General features: G+C 38.1%; 1 protein-coding gene across 1 annotated transcript in view; it reads left to right on the plus strand.

Annotated features, from left to right (window-relative positions):
- The window catches only part of C10H7orf31 (chromosome 10 C7orf31 homolog), a 41,089-nt gene that overhangs the window by 13,755 nt on the left and 6,981 nt on the right, over positions 1-20,353 (plus strand). The window contains exons 3-6 of the mRNA XM_046021281.1: positions 7,470-7,541; positions 9,600-9,629; positions 13,052-13,233; positions 15,639-15,727. Of these exons, the coding sequence (XP_045877237.1) occupies positions 7,470-7,541; positions 9,600-9,629; positions 13,052-13,233; positions 15,639-15,727 (373 nt within the window). The remainder of the gene's footprint in view (positions 1-7,469; positions 7,542-9,599; positions 9,630-13,051; positions 13,234-15,638; positions 15,728-20,353) is intronic.

Here is a 20,353-nt window from a genome sequence, read left to right on the forward strand (position 1 = left end):
CAAAACACATTAAAACTGAAGAGAATGCAAAAAAACTGAGCAAATTAAATGTCACATTAACTATTTACGAAAAATATGAAACTTTAAAAAAAACTATGAAATTTACTCAAAGCACAATCAAACTTTAACATGGTACCTACCTACTTGTTTTTATCTAACAATCCTGCTTATCTAGTTTACAACAAACTAGCTAAAGCCATTTAAAAAAAATAAATTAAGGAAGACAAGCTGCAAGTAGAGAAACAGCCACATTAATGACATGTGGCAGCCAACAACCTTAATGAAGCCTCAGTGAAGCAATAAAAAGCAGGCAAATGAAAAGGCCTGTCAGTCCTATTAGAAAGATGCAAATATCGACACATTATTAGATAGCAAGGACCTCAAGATCATTCATTCATCCAACACATTTTTTTAAGTCCCCACTCTCATGGAACTTACTTATAATATAATACAGATCTATAATATCTTTTCAAAGAGACTATTGTTCTCCTGGTTTTACAATACACAGCAGGACCTTTCCCTGGATCACACAACTATGAAGTTGTGGAAAGGGACTGGAGTCCATGTTTCTTTGAGTCCAAAGCCCAAGCAAATTCTTTCACGCGTTCATTCCACTCATGACTTACTCCAGCTATTCATTTATGCAGTAATTTGAGTACAGTAAGCATTGTGCTAGATACTAGAGGTACAGCTCCTTAAGGAGTTGACATGGGTTACCCTCAAAATTTATGTATTAAAAAAATGCACAGCCTTCTAAAAGGATCAGAATTGTACTCACAGAATCCTAGAGCAAAGAGAGACCCAAAGATGAGTTTCTTAAGGGAAATCTAGTTTGAAATGAGAGGTTTGTGTTTGCTGCCTCACTGAAGGCAGCCTTGGGTAGGCCACGGGGAGATGAAGTACTTGTTCCAATTAGAACGCCCACCATCCCCGACTCAGAAATGCAGGTTCCTGTGTTCTGTTCTCTTCACATCCTGTTAGGTCAAATGTAACCACTTTGCCATATTTATCTCTTAAAAATATATCTGGGACACAGTCCTGTTTTCAGATATAATGCACATCCCTTGACAAACAACTACAGCATAGTTTTTACTTGTTTCTTAAGAGGGAATAACTTGTGTCACAGTATTTTTCTTTCTCCCAAAAAAAGGGCCTTTTATACAAAATAACAGAGTATTCTCCAGCTCTCTGAGGTGTGAAGCCTCACATGGTCCACATAAGAGCTTGTGCTACCAATCATACTCTACCACCCTCCCTGCAGGGAATTTGCAGGGGGGTGCTGTGGTGACACACAGGTGTCACTTATCGGGAACAGGTCACTCCTTTGCCTCACCAGCCCTCCTGCCATCTGACTTGGTAAACTGAAAGTACCTACTGCTTAGAAAAGTATCTAGTGAAATGTCCTACGGTATGTCATCTGAGGTTAGGAAAGTAAAAGAACATGGCTTACTAATGGAATTACGATCACATGCATTTACATATGCATTTTCCAGTGCAGCATCCCCCTTCCCAATGTCACTCTTCCTCCCAGCGCTTCGTGACATAACTATATCTAAGTAAAACTCTTGTAAAGGAACTTTCAGAGTATCTACTTAACCAGAGGGGCAAGTTTCAGAAACTCCAAGCAAAGCTGTCATCACCTAATTCGGCACACATTCACTTATAAGAAGACGTTACAAAGTAATAAAAATTTGTAACCTCATTTTCACTTCCATAAACACTTCTCTTTTTTTAAGATTTTATGTATTTATTGAGAATGTGCACGTGTGTGTGTGTGTGTGAAAGCAGAGACAGGGCAGAAAGGGAGAGGCCAACACTGCACTGAGCCTGGAGCCCATGTGGGGCTCGACCTCACCCCCCCGCCGAGATCATGACCTGAGCTGAAATCAAGAGTCGGATGCTTAACCAACTGAGCCACTCAGGCACCCCCATAAGCACTTCTTTTTATAAGTTAGTAAAGTAGCGATTTTTTTACTTTATTTCAGAAAAAGGAAGTGGATCTTCCTCTAAGGTTAACATTTGCCAGTGCAAATGTTAAGAAGCTGTTAAATAGACATCCAGAGCTCTGTGAACTAAAGACTACTCTGAAATTCCTGCTAACTATATATATATATAGAGAGAGAGTTTTATTATATATATATAATAAAACTCTATAATAATGATAAGTTGTAGGGGCAGTGGCAGTGGTGGTCGTGGTAATGATGCTTGAAGGTTAATGTTTATGAAGCAAAATCATAGAATATCCCTCTCCTGTTAGCTAAATAAGTGAAATAAATAGGAAATTTACCAGCAGCCCCCTAAATAATACAAAGAGAACACCTTATGCCATTAATTTCAATGTGCTAAGGAAAGAAAATTCTATGTAGTTTATTCCAGTTCTAACTAAATGTTTCTCAAGAGGGCATTTGGAGAGGGACAATTCTTTGTCCCATATACCGTTAGATATTTAAGATCTCTGGCCCTTAACCTAATACCAGTTTCATTCATTGTGACAACCAAAATAATACCAGCAGCCTGCATTTCCAGACTCTCCCGGGAAGTGCTCGAGGTGCAGTGGGAAGCCACATTATTGGCTGAGAGGCATTATACCCATTCCCATCCCTGCATTCCAAATGCATATGGAGACTAGGTGAGTCAACAAAATCCTGATAATTCTCCAATTTGAAGAGAAGATTGAAAGACTGAGCAGGTAATCCTATTAGAATAGAAAAAATGCCTCAAGAATAGAAGCCTCTATCTTAAAACTGCAAAATCTCAAGAGAGATGAAGTCGTACAGAATGTGTACTCTTTCAGAATACTGTGATGACTTGAGGGAATAAACAGAAGCCCAAAGGTATGGCTACTTCCCTAACTGAAAGGAATGAGCCTTATAGAGGACATTTAACAGGATCTTAGACTGTCGTACCCCAGATGCTTGTATTCTATCTGACACAACCTCAGCACTTACTCTCTGCCACCTTCATCCCATCAGGGTAAAGAAATACGGAGACAATAATATTCCGTCGTCAAGCCTGTAGCACAGACAGAAAGGCAAACTGATTTCAGATGACAGAATCAAGAATTGACTCACACTGTATCACAACAAATAGCTGGGTTTAGACAGAGCTGTTCAATTAAATACATGCAACATGAGAACATATGGTAAGGCAATTTTGTAAAACAGGAAAAGAAAAGATATGATATATATGTTAATATATATATTACATATTTTTTAAATATATAAAACACATGAAGAAACTAGTCTGAGAAAAAACAGCCCAGGAAACAAAAGTAGATTCTCTAAAGGACAAAATAAGTATGTGAATCTAATTAAAAAAAAAAAAACAAGATGATTAAATGATAGAACATTATAAAAGGGGAGATCACAGGGCTAAGGGGAAAAAATAAGAAAAACAACTACACAAAAGCACGCACAAATTTAGTACAAAAAGCAGCAGCAAGAAACAGAATAGATGTGACTGAAAATCAATAAGGCAGAGGGGAAAGATAAGGATATTAAAGCAATAAAAATAAAAAGATATGCTAAATTAAAAAGATAAGCATAATTACTTATCATAAGGAACTCTAAAGTCCCAAATGTAGATCATCTAACAAGTAAAACAACAAATAATAAGTACATCTAACAGAAATAAGTACTCAGAGATACACAAGAAAGTTCCCTTGAAATTAAGAACTGAATCTGAAAATCAAAAAGACTTACCGTACGATGGAAAAAAACTGAAGTGGAACTACTGACACTGAGATACAACCTGGTTATATTACTCTATTCACAAAGAAGCCTGTGTTCTCAGGCCACTCACATTCAAATCAAAGTCTAGGGCAGATATGGATGACTGGCAGAACAGAAGGTACACATTTGCACCCTGGTTGCTCAAGAGGCTGGAAATGGATTTTCTGGATTCTTCCTGGGCAAATGGGATATTCAAAATGTGGAAAACTAACAAAATGTAGAGAGGGTGTTATAAAGAGGTTAGCCATCTGTGCCAGCCAGCCGACTGCCACGCTAAATAATAGCAGCAACGACAATAATATACTTTTCTATTCATCGTGGGGTCCATGGACCGGCAGCATCAAGGAAACGGTGAAAGCAAAATCTTGAACCCCACCCCAGATTGACTGAGACAGAATCCGCATTTTAAGGAAACCCCTCAGGTAATTCTATCATGTAACAAAGTTGGAGAACTGCTGCCAGAGTAAGAGAACGCAAGACTTTTTCATACAAATGAAAATGCACTCACCACCCCAAAAGGGGAAATTCGGAGTCTTATCAGTTCCTGCGTGCAGCTCCAAGTCCAAGAGCTCTGGGTGATGTTCTCCTCTCCAGTTCAGTCATAACCTTGTCCTGATATCCACAGCTATGCACTTACTGAAGTAAACCATCATCAACACCCTATAAAGAGTAATAAAGAAATAAGGGGAAAAGGTGAATGAAAAAAATAAAACTAGTTAATATTTAGAAATATAATAAATGTTATACTATTTCCACGTTATAATTATATATTACTGTCTATAAAAACATACTATGTATAATATCATTATCTATATATTAATATAATTACATACCTACCTCCAAGTTCCCTTTCCCTCAGCCAGCACATGAGCTGGTAGGAATTCATGACCTGGTGCAGTGCCTGCAGTTTTCTTCCTGAGAGATCTAGCAATTAGTGGTTCTGCCTGTGTGAAGCTATTCCAGTATTCCATTAAACTTATGCCACTAGAAGCAATACCAGGAGGTATCCAAAAGATTCTTTAGATTCTAGAGACACTCCTTTCCCCCATCATGGCATAACAGCAGTCCTCTTACTCTTGACATTCAGGATCAATCATCCCAATCTACTTGGTATAATCCCTTCTTGCCTGCTTCCCCCAATCATAAGGAACCCCAATTACCGCATCATCAGTTCAGCTTCCAATTCAATGGGACCATTGTGTTTCCTGATGAAGCATTTCTCCCTTGACCTCAAAACCAGCAAAACTCAAGGTGGCGGGGAAGGAAGTAAAATTTTTCTCTAGTGTAATAGTAAGTGTAACAGTGAGAGGTACCAGTCCCACGTCCACCCTTCATTTTTTTACACCATCCATTCTGGCTAGAGAAACCATTTATTGGTCACTGGTTCAGAGCATGTGCCACACTCCTGAGGACGAGCTTCAGCCACAAATGAATCTTCATTAGGCTCGTCTACGTTCTGTAAATAAGATAAGACCAGTGTGTCCTCTAAATTCAATCAGTGCTTTCTTTCTTTGGTGGTAAATTGGGTTCTTAGTCAAAAGTAGTATTTTGTAAGATGGCATGCAGCGAAGAAGGTATTCAGTAAGGCCACTGGTGATGTAACTGGCAGACGTATAGTAAGAAGGAAAGGCAAATCTATCTTTGTAAGTATATACTCATGCGGGGATAAATCATCTCTTTCCTGATGGAAGGAGTCCAATGTAATCAACCTGCCCCCAGAGGGCTGACTAGCACACCTAAGTAGTTTTTTCTCTATGAGATACTTAGAGTTAGTAACTTCTGCTGGCAAACTCAGATGTGGCCAGGTCAGTATGAAGAGAAGTTCATGTTGCTGAATCTACCCATGACTTCTGTCCTGCCTCCATGGTAACTCAGTGTATGAAGCCACGGAGCAAGCCCTGGGGTGACTGGAGAAGGCCTGACTGATACTCACGGTGTTGGTCACTTTATCTACCTAATTATGAAGCACCTCAACTGTAGTGCTCTCTTGGTTAGCATTCTTGTGTGGTAAAAATAACCCTCACACTCTAGGACCATTCTCAGAGGCTGAGAACACAAGTTTTTTAGAACCTATCTTGGGTAGATGAGATAAAAGATGAGTATTTAAAAGATACTGGGAGCCACAAGTGACAGTTGAGCACCACAATATATCCTAAAACATTACAGGCACCAAGAGTGAAGGCTAATGGAAGTTATGAACTTTAGGTGGTAACGATGTAGGTTCATCAGCTGTAACAAATGTACCACTCCGGTGGAACGTGTTAATCATGAGGGAGGCTTAGTATGTGTGAGGACGAAGGGTGTACAGGAAATCTATCTTCTCTCAACTTTGCTATGAACCTAAAACTGCTCTAAAAAAATAAGTCTTTCTAAAAAAAAATCAAAGACAAGGTCCAGTTTCCTTTGACCACTGCCTCACTAAACCCAGTTTCCTTCCTAGAGGGAACCACTGTTACCACTTTGGTATGTCTCCTTCACACTTTTTGTTCACAATTACATAATCATACATGTACCCACTGAAAATATATGCATTATATTGTTTATGCGTGGAATCACTGGATATATAGTAGTAAGCAACTTGGTTCTTTTTTTCTCTTTACAATCTAGAGACTGTAAACACAGATCTATTAAATTATTTTTAATTTCTCTTTGTGTTCCACAATATAGATGCATCATGGACTATTTAGCCATCTTCATATTGTTTTCCTCTTTTTTTGGCATTAACTATATGTAATGAATATTCTTCTTGTACAGGCCTTCTTGAGCTCAGGCACAAATGTTCCTCTAGGGAAAATCCTTAGTGAAAGTTATGGCTCACAATATATGAATATTTTCCATTTTAGTAATATAGCCCAAATGCTTTATATTCTTATGGTAGTATATAAAAATATCTACATCCCCATACCCTTGGACAACTGTGTTATATTATCAAACTATAATTTTTGCCCATCTATTAAGTATAAAGGTTATCTTGGTTACCAGAGTACATTTCTCTGATCGAGAACTTATGTTTATATTTTCTTATATATGGTCATTTACATTCCCTTTTCAGATCTTATTCTTTGCCCATTTTTATGGTCTTTTAGTTACAGATTCTTATGTTCTAGATATTAATCCTTTACATATCTTTTTGCAAAAATTTCTTCCAAACTTTTAGTTTTTTTATTCCAATCTGTCTTCAAAAATTTTTCTGCTGATGTTACCAAATTTCCTTTTAGATTTCCAGTTTAAAAGAAAAATATAATTTAAAATATTTTCCCCACCTGGGACACCTGGGTGGCTCAGTAACTTAAGCACTGGACTCTTGATTTCAGCTCAGGACATGATCTCAGGGTTCTGAGATTGAGCCTGCACTGGGCTCTGCCTGGGGCACAAGCCTGGCTTAACTTTCTCTCTCTCCCTCTCCCCCTCACCTCCCCCTCTCTCCCTTTAAAAAAAAAAAAAGTTTTCCCCACCACAAAGAAAAAACCATATTCTTATATATCTTAATATTTGTATTTTTTCCCAATTCTTTAGATTTTTAATCCATCTGAAATTATCTTTACGCACAGTATGAAATACAAATCTATTCTTTTTCAAATGGCTAGTGAACTTTTCCTGCATTGTTTACTGAAAAGTAAATCCTTTTCCACTGACTTAAAATGCCACTTTTCATATACTGAATTTCCATATAAATATGGTTATATTAGTCTATTTGTCTTTTATATCTGACATCACAACTTAATCATTTCTTTTCAGAAAACTTCCTATTGAACAATTCTATTATTTGACGCAGAATAAAAAAAGTGACATCTATGGAAATGATTCTTTGTAAGTTTGGGGTTTCTTTTCCTTATATCGGACCAAATAACTTTTTTAAGTAAAAATGAGTTATATGAGAAATAAAAAAGCCCCAAAATGGGAACTTTTAGAAAAAGTTTTCCTTTTTTTTCTTAAACAGATATCATTAATAATAGAAACCAAGACCAAAGAAACAGAAATAAAACAAATAATCCAAAACCCACTAAGAGTTTGTGGCATTTAACAAGAAAAAAAACACAAAATATGGAATAGTAATGTTTGAAAGAATTCACACAAGTCATCTGGGTCCCTTTCCCTGCGTTTGACCTAGTTAATCTAGTAAGAATCAGTTAAATTTCTTAAAAGGTTCACAGAAAATGCCCCAGTGCCCTCAACAATAGTTTTCATCAGGATCTTATGAGGCTAGAGGTTAATTATGACAACTAACAAATAATTTCTAATAAAATTACTCCTTTAGTCTCCTTTTTGGATAAGGAATATTTTTAATTTATCCTTTGCTTAGAGGAATGATTTTCCAGTATATTATGTTTTCCTCTTTGAAGTAGTTTGGTGTACATTATTACAAAAGCATACTTTTTAATTTTCAGATAAAAATAAAACACTGACAACACTGAACTAACAATGAAAATACCATTTCTTTAACTATTAGAACTGTTGGGACTATTTACAGGAAGAAAGTTAATACAGAGTTCAGCCACAAGAGGGAGCCAAAAAGACATGAATTTTGTGGTTGCTAGGCTCTGGTTATCCCTTTGGGATCAGTAAACTTTGAAAAGCAAACGTAGTAAAATAATGGACTGGTTCAAGTCAAGGAACTGCTGTCTCTGAGCATTTTTAATTTTTATTCAAACTTTCAAACTTGTAATTTTTTGAAAAGCTTTCCTTTATTTTTTCCATTTTAAAGTAAATGCATTTTAGGTATATACTTGTCAATAGCATAGCTAAATTTGTCACTTGAGAAAAATTTTAGATGCTGATTTAATGTTTCATAGCCACCCTAGTAACTCAATACCCCTGGGAGTCTTCATATTCACTGCCCCCTCAATCCCAACTCAACCACAAATATAACTGGAAGATATATTTCAGGTTTTTTTTTTTAACTAGTTCCAAGCCTATAAACCTGAAGTCCAAATAAAGAAAGATATAAATCTCTTAAAATTAATGTGAACTATGTGTTTATAATGCACTGTGGACTCAAAAAATTATATAGCTTATGTACCACTTTCTAAATAAACTTACAAAAATGGAATAGTATACTCCATTTTATGGATCTTTGCTATCAACAGATAACATTATATTCATTTTTCATGCCTGAAATATTTCAGAAATATCTGCATAGGCTGAAACTAAGTGTTGAGTCCAATAAAAGCGGGTAACAGTCCGTCTCTAGTGTGGACTTTGCTCCTGAGCTTCAGTATTATTTCTTGGCACGCAGGGCTCAGAGTAATTAGTAAATACACAACTGTGGCTCTTTTTTTGTAATTTAACATGATTTTGTCCTCAAATGAATTGATTCAGAAAAGACATGCCTCCAGGAACTTATTCAGTTTTGTTCTAGCCCTTCTGTCAACTGGGCAATATTTACTATCAAGAGAGATCAGCAATCCTGGGCAAAGGGACAAAGCACACACAGTACTTACACATCTTGTCCCACCAGGCCCGACTCAGGTCACTTTAGGTCATGTAATTGCACCACATGCATGGTGTCAGGCTGCCTCTGAGCACTTTGGCTATTGCCTGATTATGAGGGTGAATGTCAATAAGAACCAAAACCATATTATCATTAGAAGCAGTAAGTCCTGCACCTGCACTACAAATAGGAAATGCAAAATGGGTGGTGAGTGGGACTAAAGTTGGATGGATCGACAGAACTGAGATATGAGGACATCGTATCTGTCTGGCCAATATCCAGTGTTCCAGAAAGCCAATCAAGAATATTATCGTAAAGACACTGTAGTTTGAAAGTGGGATACATCATTATTCTTAAGCAAATTTCTAAAAGGAGTGCATGCTTTTAAAAAGTCCTTAATATTAAAAAATGGGATTTATTTCCTGTTTTTATTCCAGGATACCCAAACCACCTAATTCAACAGTACGGTAAGTATATACTTATATTTTCCTTCCCTGTTACAATAAAGAAAGAAATATTGGCAATCCTCAGACAGTGTGAGGATAAATACACCTTTTCATGAAAGATTTTTTTTTTTTTTTAGATTTTATTTATTTGACAGAGAGAGACACAGTGAGAGAGGGATCACTAGCAGGGGAAGTAGGAGAGGGAGAAGCAGGCTCCCCGCTGAGCACGGAGCCCAATGTGGGGCTCAATCCCAGGACTCTGGGATCATGATCTGAGCTGAAGGCAAAGGCTTAACGACTGAGCCACCCAGGCACCCCTCATGAAAGATTTTTTTAATAAATGGGAGAAGAGGCTGGTATTATATACTGCTAAAATTTTTTAAATAAACTTTTTAATTTAGTACAGTTTGAATTTACAGAATTACTTGAAAAATAGTACAGAACTCCTATATACCTCATACCCAATTTCCCTATTAACAACATCCTATATTAGTATGGTATATTTGTCTTAATTCATGAGCCATTATTGATGCATTGCTATTACTAAAATCCATACTTTACTCAGATTTTTTAACAAACAAAAATAACCTTTATAGTATATACAAGATACTGAATAAAATATTGTATTATACATAGCCTCAAGACACACAGAGTCCATAGCTTGCAGGTCTTAGAGTAAAATATGTTTTGCTAAATCATTACCAGAAATAACTCAATACTATTAACTAGGAAACAGTTTCTAGAATCTGAGGGGAAAAAATTTCTGCCTTCATCCCAAATGATCATAATTAATCAGGATCTCTCCATGCCTTCCTAACTTCCTAACCTTTTATCCCTTCCTCACAAAGCCAAAATCCTAGCCACAGACAAAACCAAAAGGACCCAATAACTATGTATACACATTTTGCAAGCTTTCTATCAAGGGAACCAATCCCCAGGGGACAAAAATGGCTTACGAAATTTTTGTGGTTCTTTTTTTGTAATTTAACATGATCTTGGCCTCAATCTCTACTTTCCGTTCATGTCTTTGTGATGAGAACAAGATACAATGAAAACCAATGTAATGGCCTTTGTCAGGAAGTCCTAACCAACATCAGATTAGTTGAAAATGGGGCCACCCTGCCCTGACCTCTGGGAACATGCTAGCATTTATTTAGTTTGTTGAATGATCCTCTGATAAAGGTTAGAATAAAGCAGTTAGCACAAGGTCCAGCATATAAATGCTTTACTGTTGTTGCTGTTGTTGTAGTTATTGTTGGGATTAATATGTCAAGGCAATGTCCTCTGAGTATAATTCCTATTCATACAGTAGATACAATGTCTCAGGACCTTCCACATTACCCACTGAGATATTTTTGTACAAATGTGACCATTTTATGAAACAGTCATACCACATTTCCTTAAATTTCATCAAGTCTGTGGGAAATAGCATTGGAAGTTTAAGAACTTAATCCCTCATTGATTCCCCATTCCCACTAATTCATCCATCTTTGCTCAAACTGACACATACTAGGAAAAAATCCAAGAGAATCAGGACAAATCTTTTTCCCAGATATGTAAGTTAATTAGCACATATTGAGACAATCATTACACTCTATTAACTCAGCCATTCTTTCCAATATGTTTTGTGACTAAATGTCTTTGACTGTTGGACAGTATTTGAACCCCAGCCTTTCTCATTTCATTCTCCACTGTCCCCAGGGTCTCTATCTTTCTTGCCCAGGTCCCCTGCTTCCTGACCACTTCACCTGCAGTCCACCCAAGGCTCTAAATGTCCAAGAACTTCCCCTAGAACATGGGCTTTTTACTAGACCTCAATAAACTCCAACCTTTTCCTAACTTAGACTGGACATCCTCTCCATGAGCAAAAATGTGTTCATTCCTGTTTTATTCACACAAATAGTTCGCTCAAACTATAAATGATCACTTATTTTCAAGCCAATTTGTAAGGGGAAGTGAATTCAAGAGGGATAGTTAACTACAGAAGCCACCAAATTAGACAATGGAAATATTTATTTTGAATAAATGGAAATTATTGTGTCTTCTATAAAATGAAGTACAGCCAGTATTGCTTCACTCAAAGCAGTTACTAGGCTAGTGGTTTTATGATTACGAGGGACATCAGTCAGTTAGAATTGAGGAATGAAAGTCTTGATTCTGTGTTCTCATGTCATCACAGAGTTGATGAGCTTGTGCCTCATACCAAACATGTAGTAGTTGATGTGGTGCTTTTTAAGCAAAGTAAATAAGTCAGAAAAGTGTTTAGTGATTCACAATAAAATGATGCTACACCCAAGGCAAAAATGTGTCACCTGAGAAGAGTTTGTGACAAGGGCAAGAAAACCAATCACTTCACACAAAAACAAAAAACTAGCGGCCTTGTAAATGACTTTTGCTTGGAGTCAACTTTTTCTCTTACAAATCAACCTTAACTTCTTGTCGTATCTAGGAGAGACCAGGAACTTGTTAAGAATCTTATACTGCTAGGTATTTCAGAGAGCCCACCAAGATGCCACGGCTGCTGAATTCAGTACAGATTTGCATCAGTGAGCCAAGGAAGCAGTAGGGGCCCAAATCTGGGCCAGCTCTCACAAATTTTTTAACGCTCTGCTAGTTCTTTTAAGAACTCTGCTAGGGGCGCCTAGGTGGCTCAGTGGGTTAAAGCCTCTGCCTTCAGCTCAGGTCATGATCCCAGGGTCCTGGGATCGAGTCCCACATCGGGCTCTCTGCTTGGCAGGGAGCCTGCTTCCCCCTCTCTCTCTACCTGCCTCTCTGCCTACTTGTGATCTCTCTCTCTCTCTGTCAAATAAATAAAGAAAGAAAAAAAAAAAACTCTGCTAGTTTTTCAAATCATAGGAAAATTATATCCCTGTGGGTTTTTTAACTTGTTTTTTTTTTTTTTTTCCATCAGCACACTGGCAATTTTCAGCTTTTTGATTTCTAAACAGTACTGCATACATAAAGAGGCAGGATAGTTTGTTGATTGACTGCTTGAAAGAAACAGATGGCCTAGATTGAAAGTTCAATGCAAAATGATAAGAGATCACTCTGAATACTGAATGCCCAAAATGATCCCATAAAATAAAGTACTGGGATCCTCTTAAAACAAGCAGCAGGAATTGAAAAGCAACTGGAAATACTTCCTGTAGCATTCTAAAAACTACAAATTTCATATATCTTCTGCAATAGTCGTGAGAGTTATAAACCAATAAATAATTCAGTATGATTTACTTTAAAAATTAATTTATCTAGCAAAATTAAGAAAATCTCATGTTTAGTGGAATATACTCCACCAGAAAGCTAACTCCATGAGTCCAGGGACTTTGGCTCACTGTCATATCCTCAGGGATTAGAACAGTACCTGCCAGAAGAATCCCAATAAATACTTGATGGTTAATTTTTTTCAATTGCACTTCTGTTTTGTTTGCTCAACTAAATCTCAGAGAAATCTGTTCCTCATATCCGATTGAACACCCATACCACACACACATCTCCCGCGGTGCCATGTTCCCGACGTTTACATCACCTAAGGATCTCTACACAGGCATTAAAGCCCGAAGCCAACAGCCATTTCCTCCCACTGTGCCAACGAAGGCTTATGAAACAAGGATTCTGAAAACAAGAGGTAAATGTGATTTGAACAGTATAGAGTCTTCTCATATTTGAATTGTATTCAATAATAAAATTAACTAAGTAGGGCAAAGGACTCAAGTCACAAAAGTGTGACCTACCAGTAGATTATGAAAGTTGTTCTTAACGGTGGCTGCACTTTAGAATTATCTGGGACCCTACCACAGACCAAGGACATCAGATTCTCCGCAGGTGCTCTTAACTTTTCTTCTTTATACAGAGCCTTCCATGGTAGAATCAGAAACCAAACACTGTAGCATTGTTTTTATTCTACCTGTATTTTCTTTTTTCATTTCCTTCCTGCCCTCTCTCATGGTTTACCTCTTCAAGATTTCACCCTAGTTCAGGCGATCAGCACAAGGATGATATTTGGATCAGATCATCAGGGTCTAGACATGAATATAGCAGTTGTGATGAAACTGAAAGGCTGTCACTGAAATAACACTCGGAAGGAAATGGGAACAGTTTGCTTAGGTCCTCTTAACACCTTGGGGCATCTTCTTCAGATGCAAACCTTGGGGTCTTTCCAGATGTGTATTGGGATAGTAAGCCCATATACTAGTCATCAAGATTCCCCTATACTAGACACCTTAACACAAAGGAAAAAAAACCTATGGAGAAAGACTGAATATACTAGAGAAGAGGTAATTGAAGGTGACAGAAAAGGTGCATGGTTGGCAGAGAAAGACATTTGTTGAATAAATTTAGGCTGTGAGGAAGGGAAAACCCAAGACCTGTCTGATAATGCAGTTCCTCTGTACATAAATATTGAGGTCCAAATGTTTACCATCATCAATATCGACTTCAGTACCTCATTAGGACATAGTAACATTTTGAGAGACATAATAGTGGAGTGTTTAAGAGCCATGGAGTCAGACTGCATGGATAGAATTCTAGCTCTGCCATGTACCATGGACCATAGCAAAGTTCCTCTTGGAGGACTTTAAAAAGATGAGTATTAAAAAAAAAAGAATATATTGTATGACCTTATAAATGACCTTTTCAAAAATTACTATTGCATTAGGTTTCGTACTCTTTTTTTTACACTTGCTTTAACTTTTCTCTAACAGAAATCAATAGTACATGGGTTAAGAGTACAGGCCCTAGTACCACATTGCCTGAGTTTGAATTATTCAACTTACCAGCTGTGTGATCTTGGGCAAGCTGCTTATGTTCTTTGTGCCTCAGTTTCATTTGTTAAAGTGGAAATAACAATACATTCCTCATGCTAATGTGATGATAGATATAAAACACTTAGTACAGCGCTGGTACATGGTAAATGTTCACTAAATGCCTACCGTCACTCTTATTACCCCTGAGGATGGATGTTAGAGCATTCTTTAATGGGGAACTTATTACAGGACCAGTGGAGGCCATGCTGTGTTTGATAAAGTTTATCAAACCACCACTAATACCTAAGAAGCTAGAGTCTTTAAAATGTTCTCTTGCAATAACTTTTTGGTAAGCAAGTCCTAATTCTATGTCTTGATATTTGGTCAGGGAAAGCCCAAATCAGGTGGTATAGAAATGTATTTGCCAAGCCTTTAGGGTATTTACCCTAAAGATACAAATGTAGTGATCCAAAGGGGCATGTGCACCCGAATGCTTACAGCAACAATGTCCACAATAGCCAAACTATGGAAAGAACCTAGATGTCCATCAGCAGATGAATGGATAAAGAAGATAAGGTAGAGATGCACAATGGAATACTATGCAGCCATCAAAAGAAATGAAATCTTGACATTTGCAACGACATGGATGGAACCAGAGGGTATTATGCTAAGCGAAATAAGTCAATCAGAGAAAGGCAATTATCATATGATCTCCCTGATATGAGGAATTTGAGAAGCAACGTTGGGGGTTTGTGGGGTCAGGAAGGGAAAAATGAAACAAGGTGGGATCAGAAGGGAGACAAACCATAAGAGACTCTTAATCTCAGGAAACAAACTGAGGGTTGCTGGGTGGTGGGGGTAGGGATAGGGTGGCTGGGTTATGGACATTGGGGAGGGTATGTGCTATGGGGAGTGCCGTGAATTGTATAAGACTGATGATGCACAGACCTGTACCCGAGGCTAATAATACATTACATGTTAATTAAAAAAAAAAAGTTAACAATTTACCTGGGAATCCCTTTCATTAATCAGAGAGGTGCAGTACAGGGCTCTGTTGTGCTGCTGGCCACACCTCAGGTTAGAGACTCAGTCTCACTGTGTGTGGCCCATGTGCTTCTCATTAAGAGGAGGAAGAATTCAAACAAAGCTATAGCAGTAGCTAAAACGTGCACCTGCATTGTTCTCTACCCCATCATCTCGTTTCTATTTACTGGACCCCAAAACCCCATTCACAGGAAACTGTTCTTATATATTCAATATATAACTGTGATCTTCCTGAAAATTTCAGGTAATCCTTACAGATATGAACTGCTTGATCTTCCAGTGGATTCAAAGAAGAAAGGCTTGACTTGGCCAGGCCAGGGTGTATACTATGATGTAAGTACCTTTTAAAATGTGTGTTTAAAACAAAGTAAAAAATGTTTTTACTGTATACATTTATAAAAACCCAAAAGATGGATTCTTCTATTTTCTATCTGGTTTAAAAACTTGAGATTTTGACCATGATACATATTCTTTATTTTCTTAGCTGATTTCATATACTTTGGGCAGTTATGTAATATTTCCATGATTACAAAAAAAGGTTCCCCACTGAAAGAAGGTGAAGGGCTGCGTTTCACTCACTGTGTACCCCCCCAACTCTATGCTTATAATTCACCGTATATTAAGTAACTCCAAATATACAGAGTAAATGAAAATTTTTCAGGAAGACTTATAATTTATTGTTCGAAGCACTGTATTTGTGTAGAATCAAAAATAAAACAATGGCCACTGTGCATTGAGAAATTGCTACACACTAAGCACTTTGGATACAATATATCACTTAGCCCTTACATGAACTCCAAAACCTCATCATTCCCATTTCTGTGGCTCAGAGAGTTTGTGACTATCTTATAATCATAGAACTCAAGCTTGTCAGACTCCAGTCTCTGCTCTTAACCTCTATACCAGGACTCCACGTAGATAGCAAGAAAAAATTTTAAATCATGAAGGAAAAGATCTACACATTTGAAAATTACAAGAGCTGACACTAACCAGTTAGTTTGTGAGAGGCAGTGCTAAGCATTCTCCATATATCATCCTCTTGCATCTAAGAATCCATGAGGTGGGCAAGAAAAAATTATACAAGGCTAGAACACTTGAGTTTTTTTTTTTTTTTTTAAAGATTTTATTTATTTGACAGATAGAGATCGTAAGTAGGGAGAGAGGCAGGCAGAGAGAGAGAGAGGAGGAAGCAGGCTCCCTGCCAAGCAGAGAGCCTGACGCGGGGCTCGATCCCAGGACCCTGGGATCATGACCTGAGCGAAAGGCAGAGGCTTTGACGCACTGAGCCACCCAGGCGCCCCTAGAACACTTGAGTTTTATTTGAGGCGATGACTGTGGCAGGCTGGAGTGTGGTCCCTGCAGTGTCACACGGTCGCCTCTGAAGGAAGCAATTTCTTGTCTGTTCTTTGTAAAGTTGTACATCAAGAAAAATCCTTAAAGAACCATCTATCTTACTGGACCTCTTTCATTCTTCCATGCAAACTGTATATCAAAGCAACCTAGAAATAGAAGTTATTCTTGAGACTATTCTGTCATCACACGTTATAGCCCAAGTCTCCAGCTCTGTGGCTCAGTTCTTTCTTTCAATCTCCCTCCCTTCATCCTGCTCAGGAAAACGCTGCTGTCCCTGTGTCTTGCCCCTTTGCAACAATCTTGACTAGCTCCACTTTACTTAAGTGTAAATCCCAAGGTTTTAACTGAGCTCCAATGATCCTTCAGAGTCTGGCCTTCCTTACTTCCTACAGCCTGGCTCAGCTCCCGGTCCCTGAACAGGTGGATGGCCATGTCCCATTCCTGGAGTGCTCTCCTTTCACGGCCTCTTGGCCTATCTCAAACTTGCTCATTCCTTAGGGCTCAGCGCAACTCTCATTGTTTCTGATGCACATCAAAAAGTGAACCAAATCAGCAGACATGTGTTCTAGTTATTCCTATTTCTGCCATTTGTTCTCTTGGTGATATGAGAAATATTGTTTCTCTTCTCTGAGCTTTCACTAGTAAAATATACCTATATGATTTCAGTAAAATCTGTCCTATAAACTTCACAGGATATGAGGATATGAATGATATAAAAGCACTTTGAAAAACAGGAAGTGCTATAATTTATAAGCATTATTACTCCAATAGAAGTGATTTCTCCTCTTTTGATTTTCTATAACACTTTTTTATTAAATTTGTTATTTATTTGACAGACACAGATCACAATTAGGCAGAGAGGCAAGCAGAGAGGGGGGGGGGAAGCAGGCTCCCTGCTGAGCAGAGAACCCAATATGGATTCTGAGGAATCCCAGGACCCTGAGACCATGACCTGAGCCAAAGGCAGAGGCTCACCCATTGAACCACCCAGGCACCCCTCTGTAACACTTATTATAACCAGTAATTTTTCACACGTATTTTGTATTTCAACTAATTACAAGCTCTTTAAAAATGGAATATTTTATAATATGTATATTTCCCATAGCACTTTGTATGTAAATATTTTTAACTGATTTATCTGACTCTTCTTCCAATGATTAATCTTTTTTTTAATCTATTCTAATCTCGTCAACTTCTCAATTATTTTTCTGGTTTATCCCTAATTCTAATCAAGTTTTGCACTTTGCTGGACAAAAAAAAGAAAAATAAAATTGATACTGAGCTTGATGGGAATATTTCATGACTCATCTTTCCCCCTTTAGGATAATGCCTAAACTCGTCCTCCCCTGCGTTTCACCACTTCACTGGGGGAAGTGGTCAGCTTTATCTACAATGTTCTATTTTTGTTAAAGGAGAATATTTTTATAGTATTTACCTTTCCTATTGCTCGAACAGTGGTTCTCAACCTTGGCTTCACATTAGAATCACCTGGGGTGCTTTTAGAAATCCCAATTCTCAGGCTATACTCTACTCACATCATAACTGATGACATAATTATAATCGCCATTCTCTGAGGGTGGGAGGAGGGGTAACGACATGAGTAACTTAAGTCGTTCCATAATATATCTCCTGGCTATAGAACAGAAAACCCCAGAAACCATATTTTAGTGTTTCTATCCAAGCCAATAAGACAACATGTGTAACATTTAGTAAAGAGTATACATTTTAAAGAGATGCAGCTCCTGGCTCTAAAATTGATCAGTTGTATGGCCCTGAATAATACATTTAACCCTTTACTACCTCAGTTTTCTCATAGATAAAATAGCAATTGTAATGCACTCTACCTTGTAGGGTTGTCTTGAGAATGAAATGCATGTAAGAGCACTCAGCGCTATTAGTAGACAGAAAGCTTAGGGTTAAACGTTACTTTCTGCTCCAGATTCAGCTCAGAGCCCAACACAGGGGCTCAAGCTCATGACCCTGAGATCATGACCTGAGCCAAAATCAAGAGTCAGATACTTAACCAACTGAGCCACCCAGTTGCCCCTTGTAATGATCTTTTCAGTAAGATGAGATTATAATAACCACAGAGGTCAAGTGCCATAAACCTCTCTAACCAACAAACCGTTTTCAAAGCCTAACTGAGCCTACTATCCAATTTTCCTTAACTGTAAATATTTGGAGACCTTTGGCTTCTCTTGGAAAGAGCATCCACTCCTATCACCCCTATAGAGGATTGTGGTTTCCTGCTTGAACCACCTGCTATTTTTCTAATCTGAAGTTCCCATTCCCCTCCTAGAGATACATTCCTCATTCCTAGGACAGTTCTGTCTCTCCACAAGAACACCCATAATCCACACTCATCCTCAACTAACCACAATAGATTTGGCAAGGACACAGGTTCCTCCTTTAGAGATGTGTCATCAAATAACTGGCTGCCCACAGTTCCCCGTCCCATCACCACCAGCACCCTGGGCCCCACCCTCCCACCTGCTCATCTCCAGCAACAGCTAACACACCCAGAATGGGAAATAAACTGACAGGCTCTCTCTTCTCTACCCTGAAGGCTTCCCCATTTATGGTCTTCCCCCCCACTCTTCCTCCTCCATCACAGGCAGACTTTCCTCCCATTGTGCAACCTTTTCTCCCTTCAACTCTCTCTTCCCAAGTCCTAGCTAGATACCAAAGGACAGGATCTCTACCAGTCTCTCATCTCTTATTTACACACACACTCTCTTTTGTGTTCTCTATTCATTTCATATATAAATGAAAAAATTTCTAATCACAACTTAATGTAAAATGGTGCTGACATAAAAGAATTAAAGTGAAACAAGATCCACTAAGGAGCCAGGATACCCAGTACTAAGCTCTCCAAAGGGCAGAGTGGTCTCCAAAATGAACCTGTTCCTATTCCCCCTATTAAACCTGATTAAGTGCCATCATTCAAGACTAAGAACAAAAAACGATATTTAATTTCTTGGGTTTTTTAATGTGTTATAATAGTATTAATTTCTGTTATTCTGTGGCAACTTATGGAGTTTTGGTCCTTACCACAGACCCTTAGATGCCTATATATAGTTGTGCATGTACCAGGTATTCAGTAAATGTTTATTAGGCGACTTATGAGTTACACAGATTTTATGGGCTACCGGGGAATGTAACTACAATTTATATGGCACTACTCCTCTGAAAATGTATTTCACAGTTAAAACAATTGACACCACTCCTTTGTAGACTGGAGTATCTGCCTAGCTACATAATATCTCAGGAACCGGAATTCCTTCCTGCTTTTGTACTTGTCTTGCATATCAAACACAAATGTCACCCTGTGAATAGTATATGGGATCAATGAATTCCTATTGAGCGGATGGATGATCACCAGCAGCCCCTCTCTCACCATCCTTTCAGAATACCAGTGCCTTAACATACTGAAAATCGGCCAGCTCTCCACTCTCAAATATTCCTGACTCTTTTTTCTTTAAGGTTTTATTTATTTATTTGATAGAGATCACAAGTAGGCAGAGAGGCAGGCAGAGCGAGAGGAGGAAGCAGGCTCCCTGCTAAGCAGAGAGCCCGATGTGGGGCTCGATCCCAGGACCCTGGGTT

This window comes from Meles meles, chromosome 10 (genome assembly GCF_922984935.1).
Source record: "Meles meles chromosome 10, mMelMel3.1 paternal haplotype, whole genome shotgun sequence".
NCBI lineage: Eukaryota > Metazoa > Chordata > Mammalia > Carnivora > Mustelidae > Meles > Meles meles.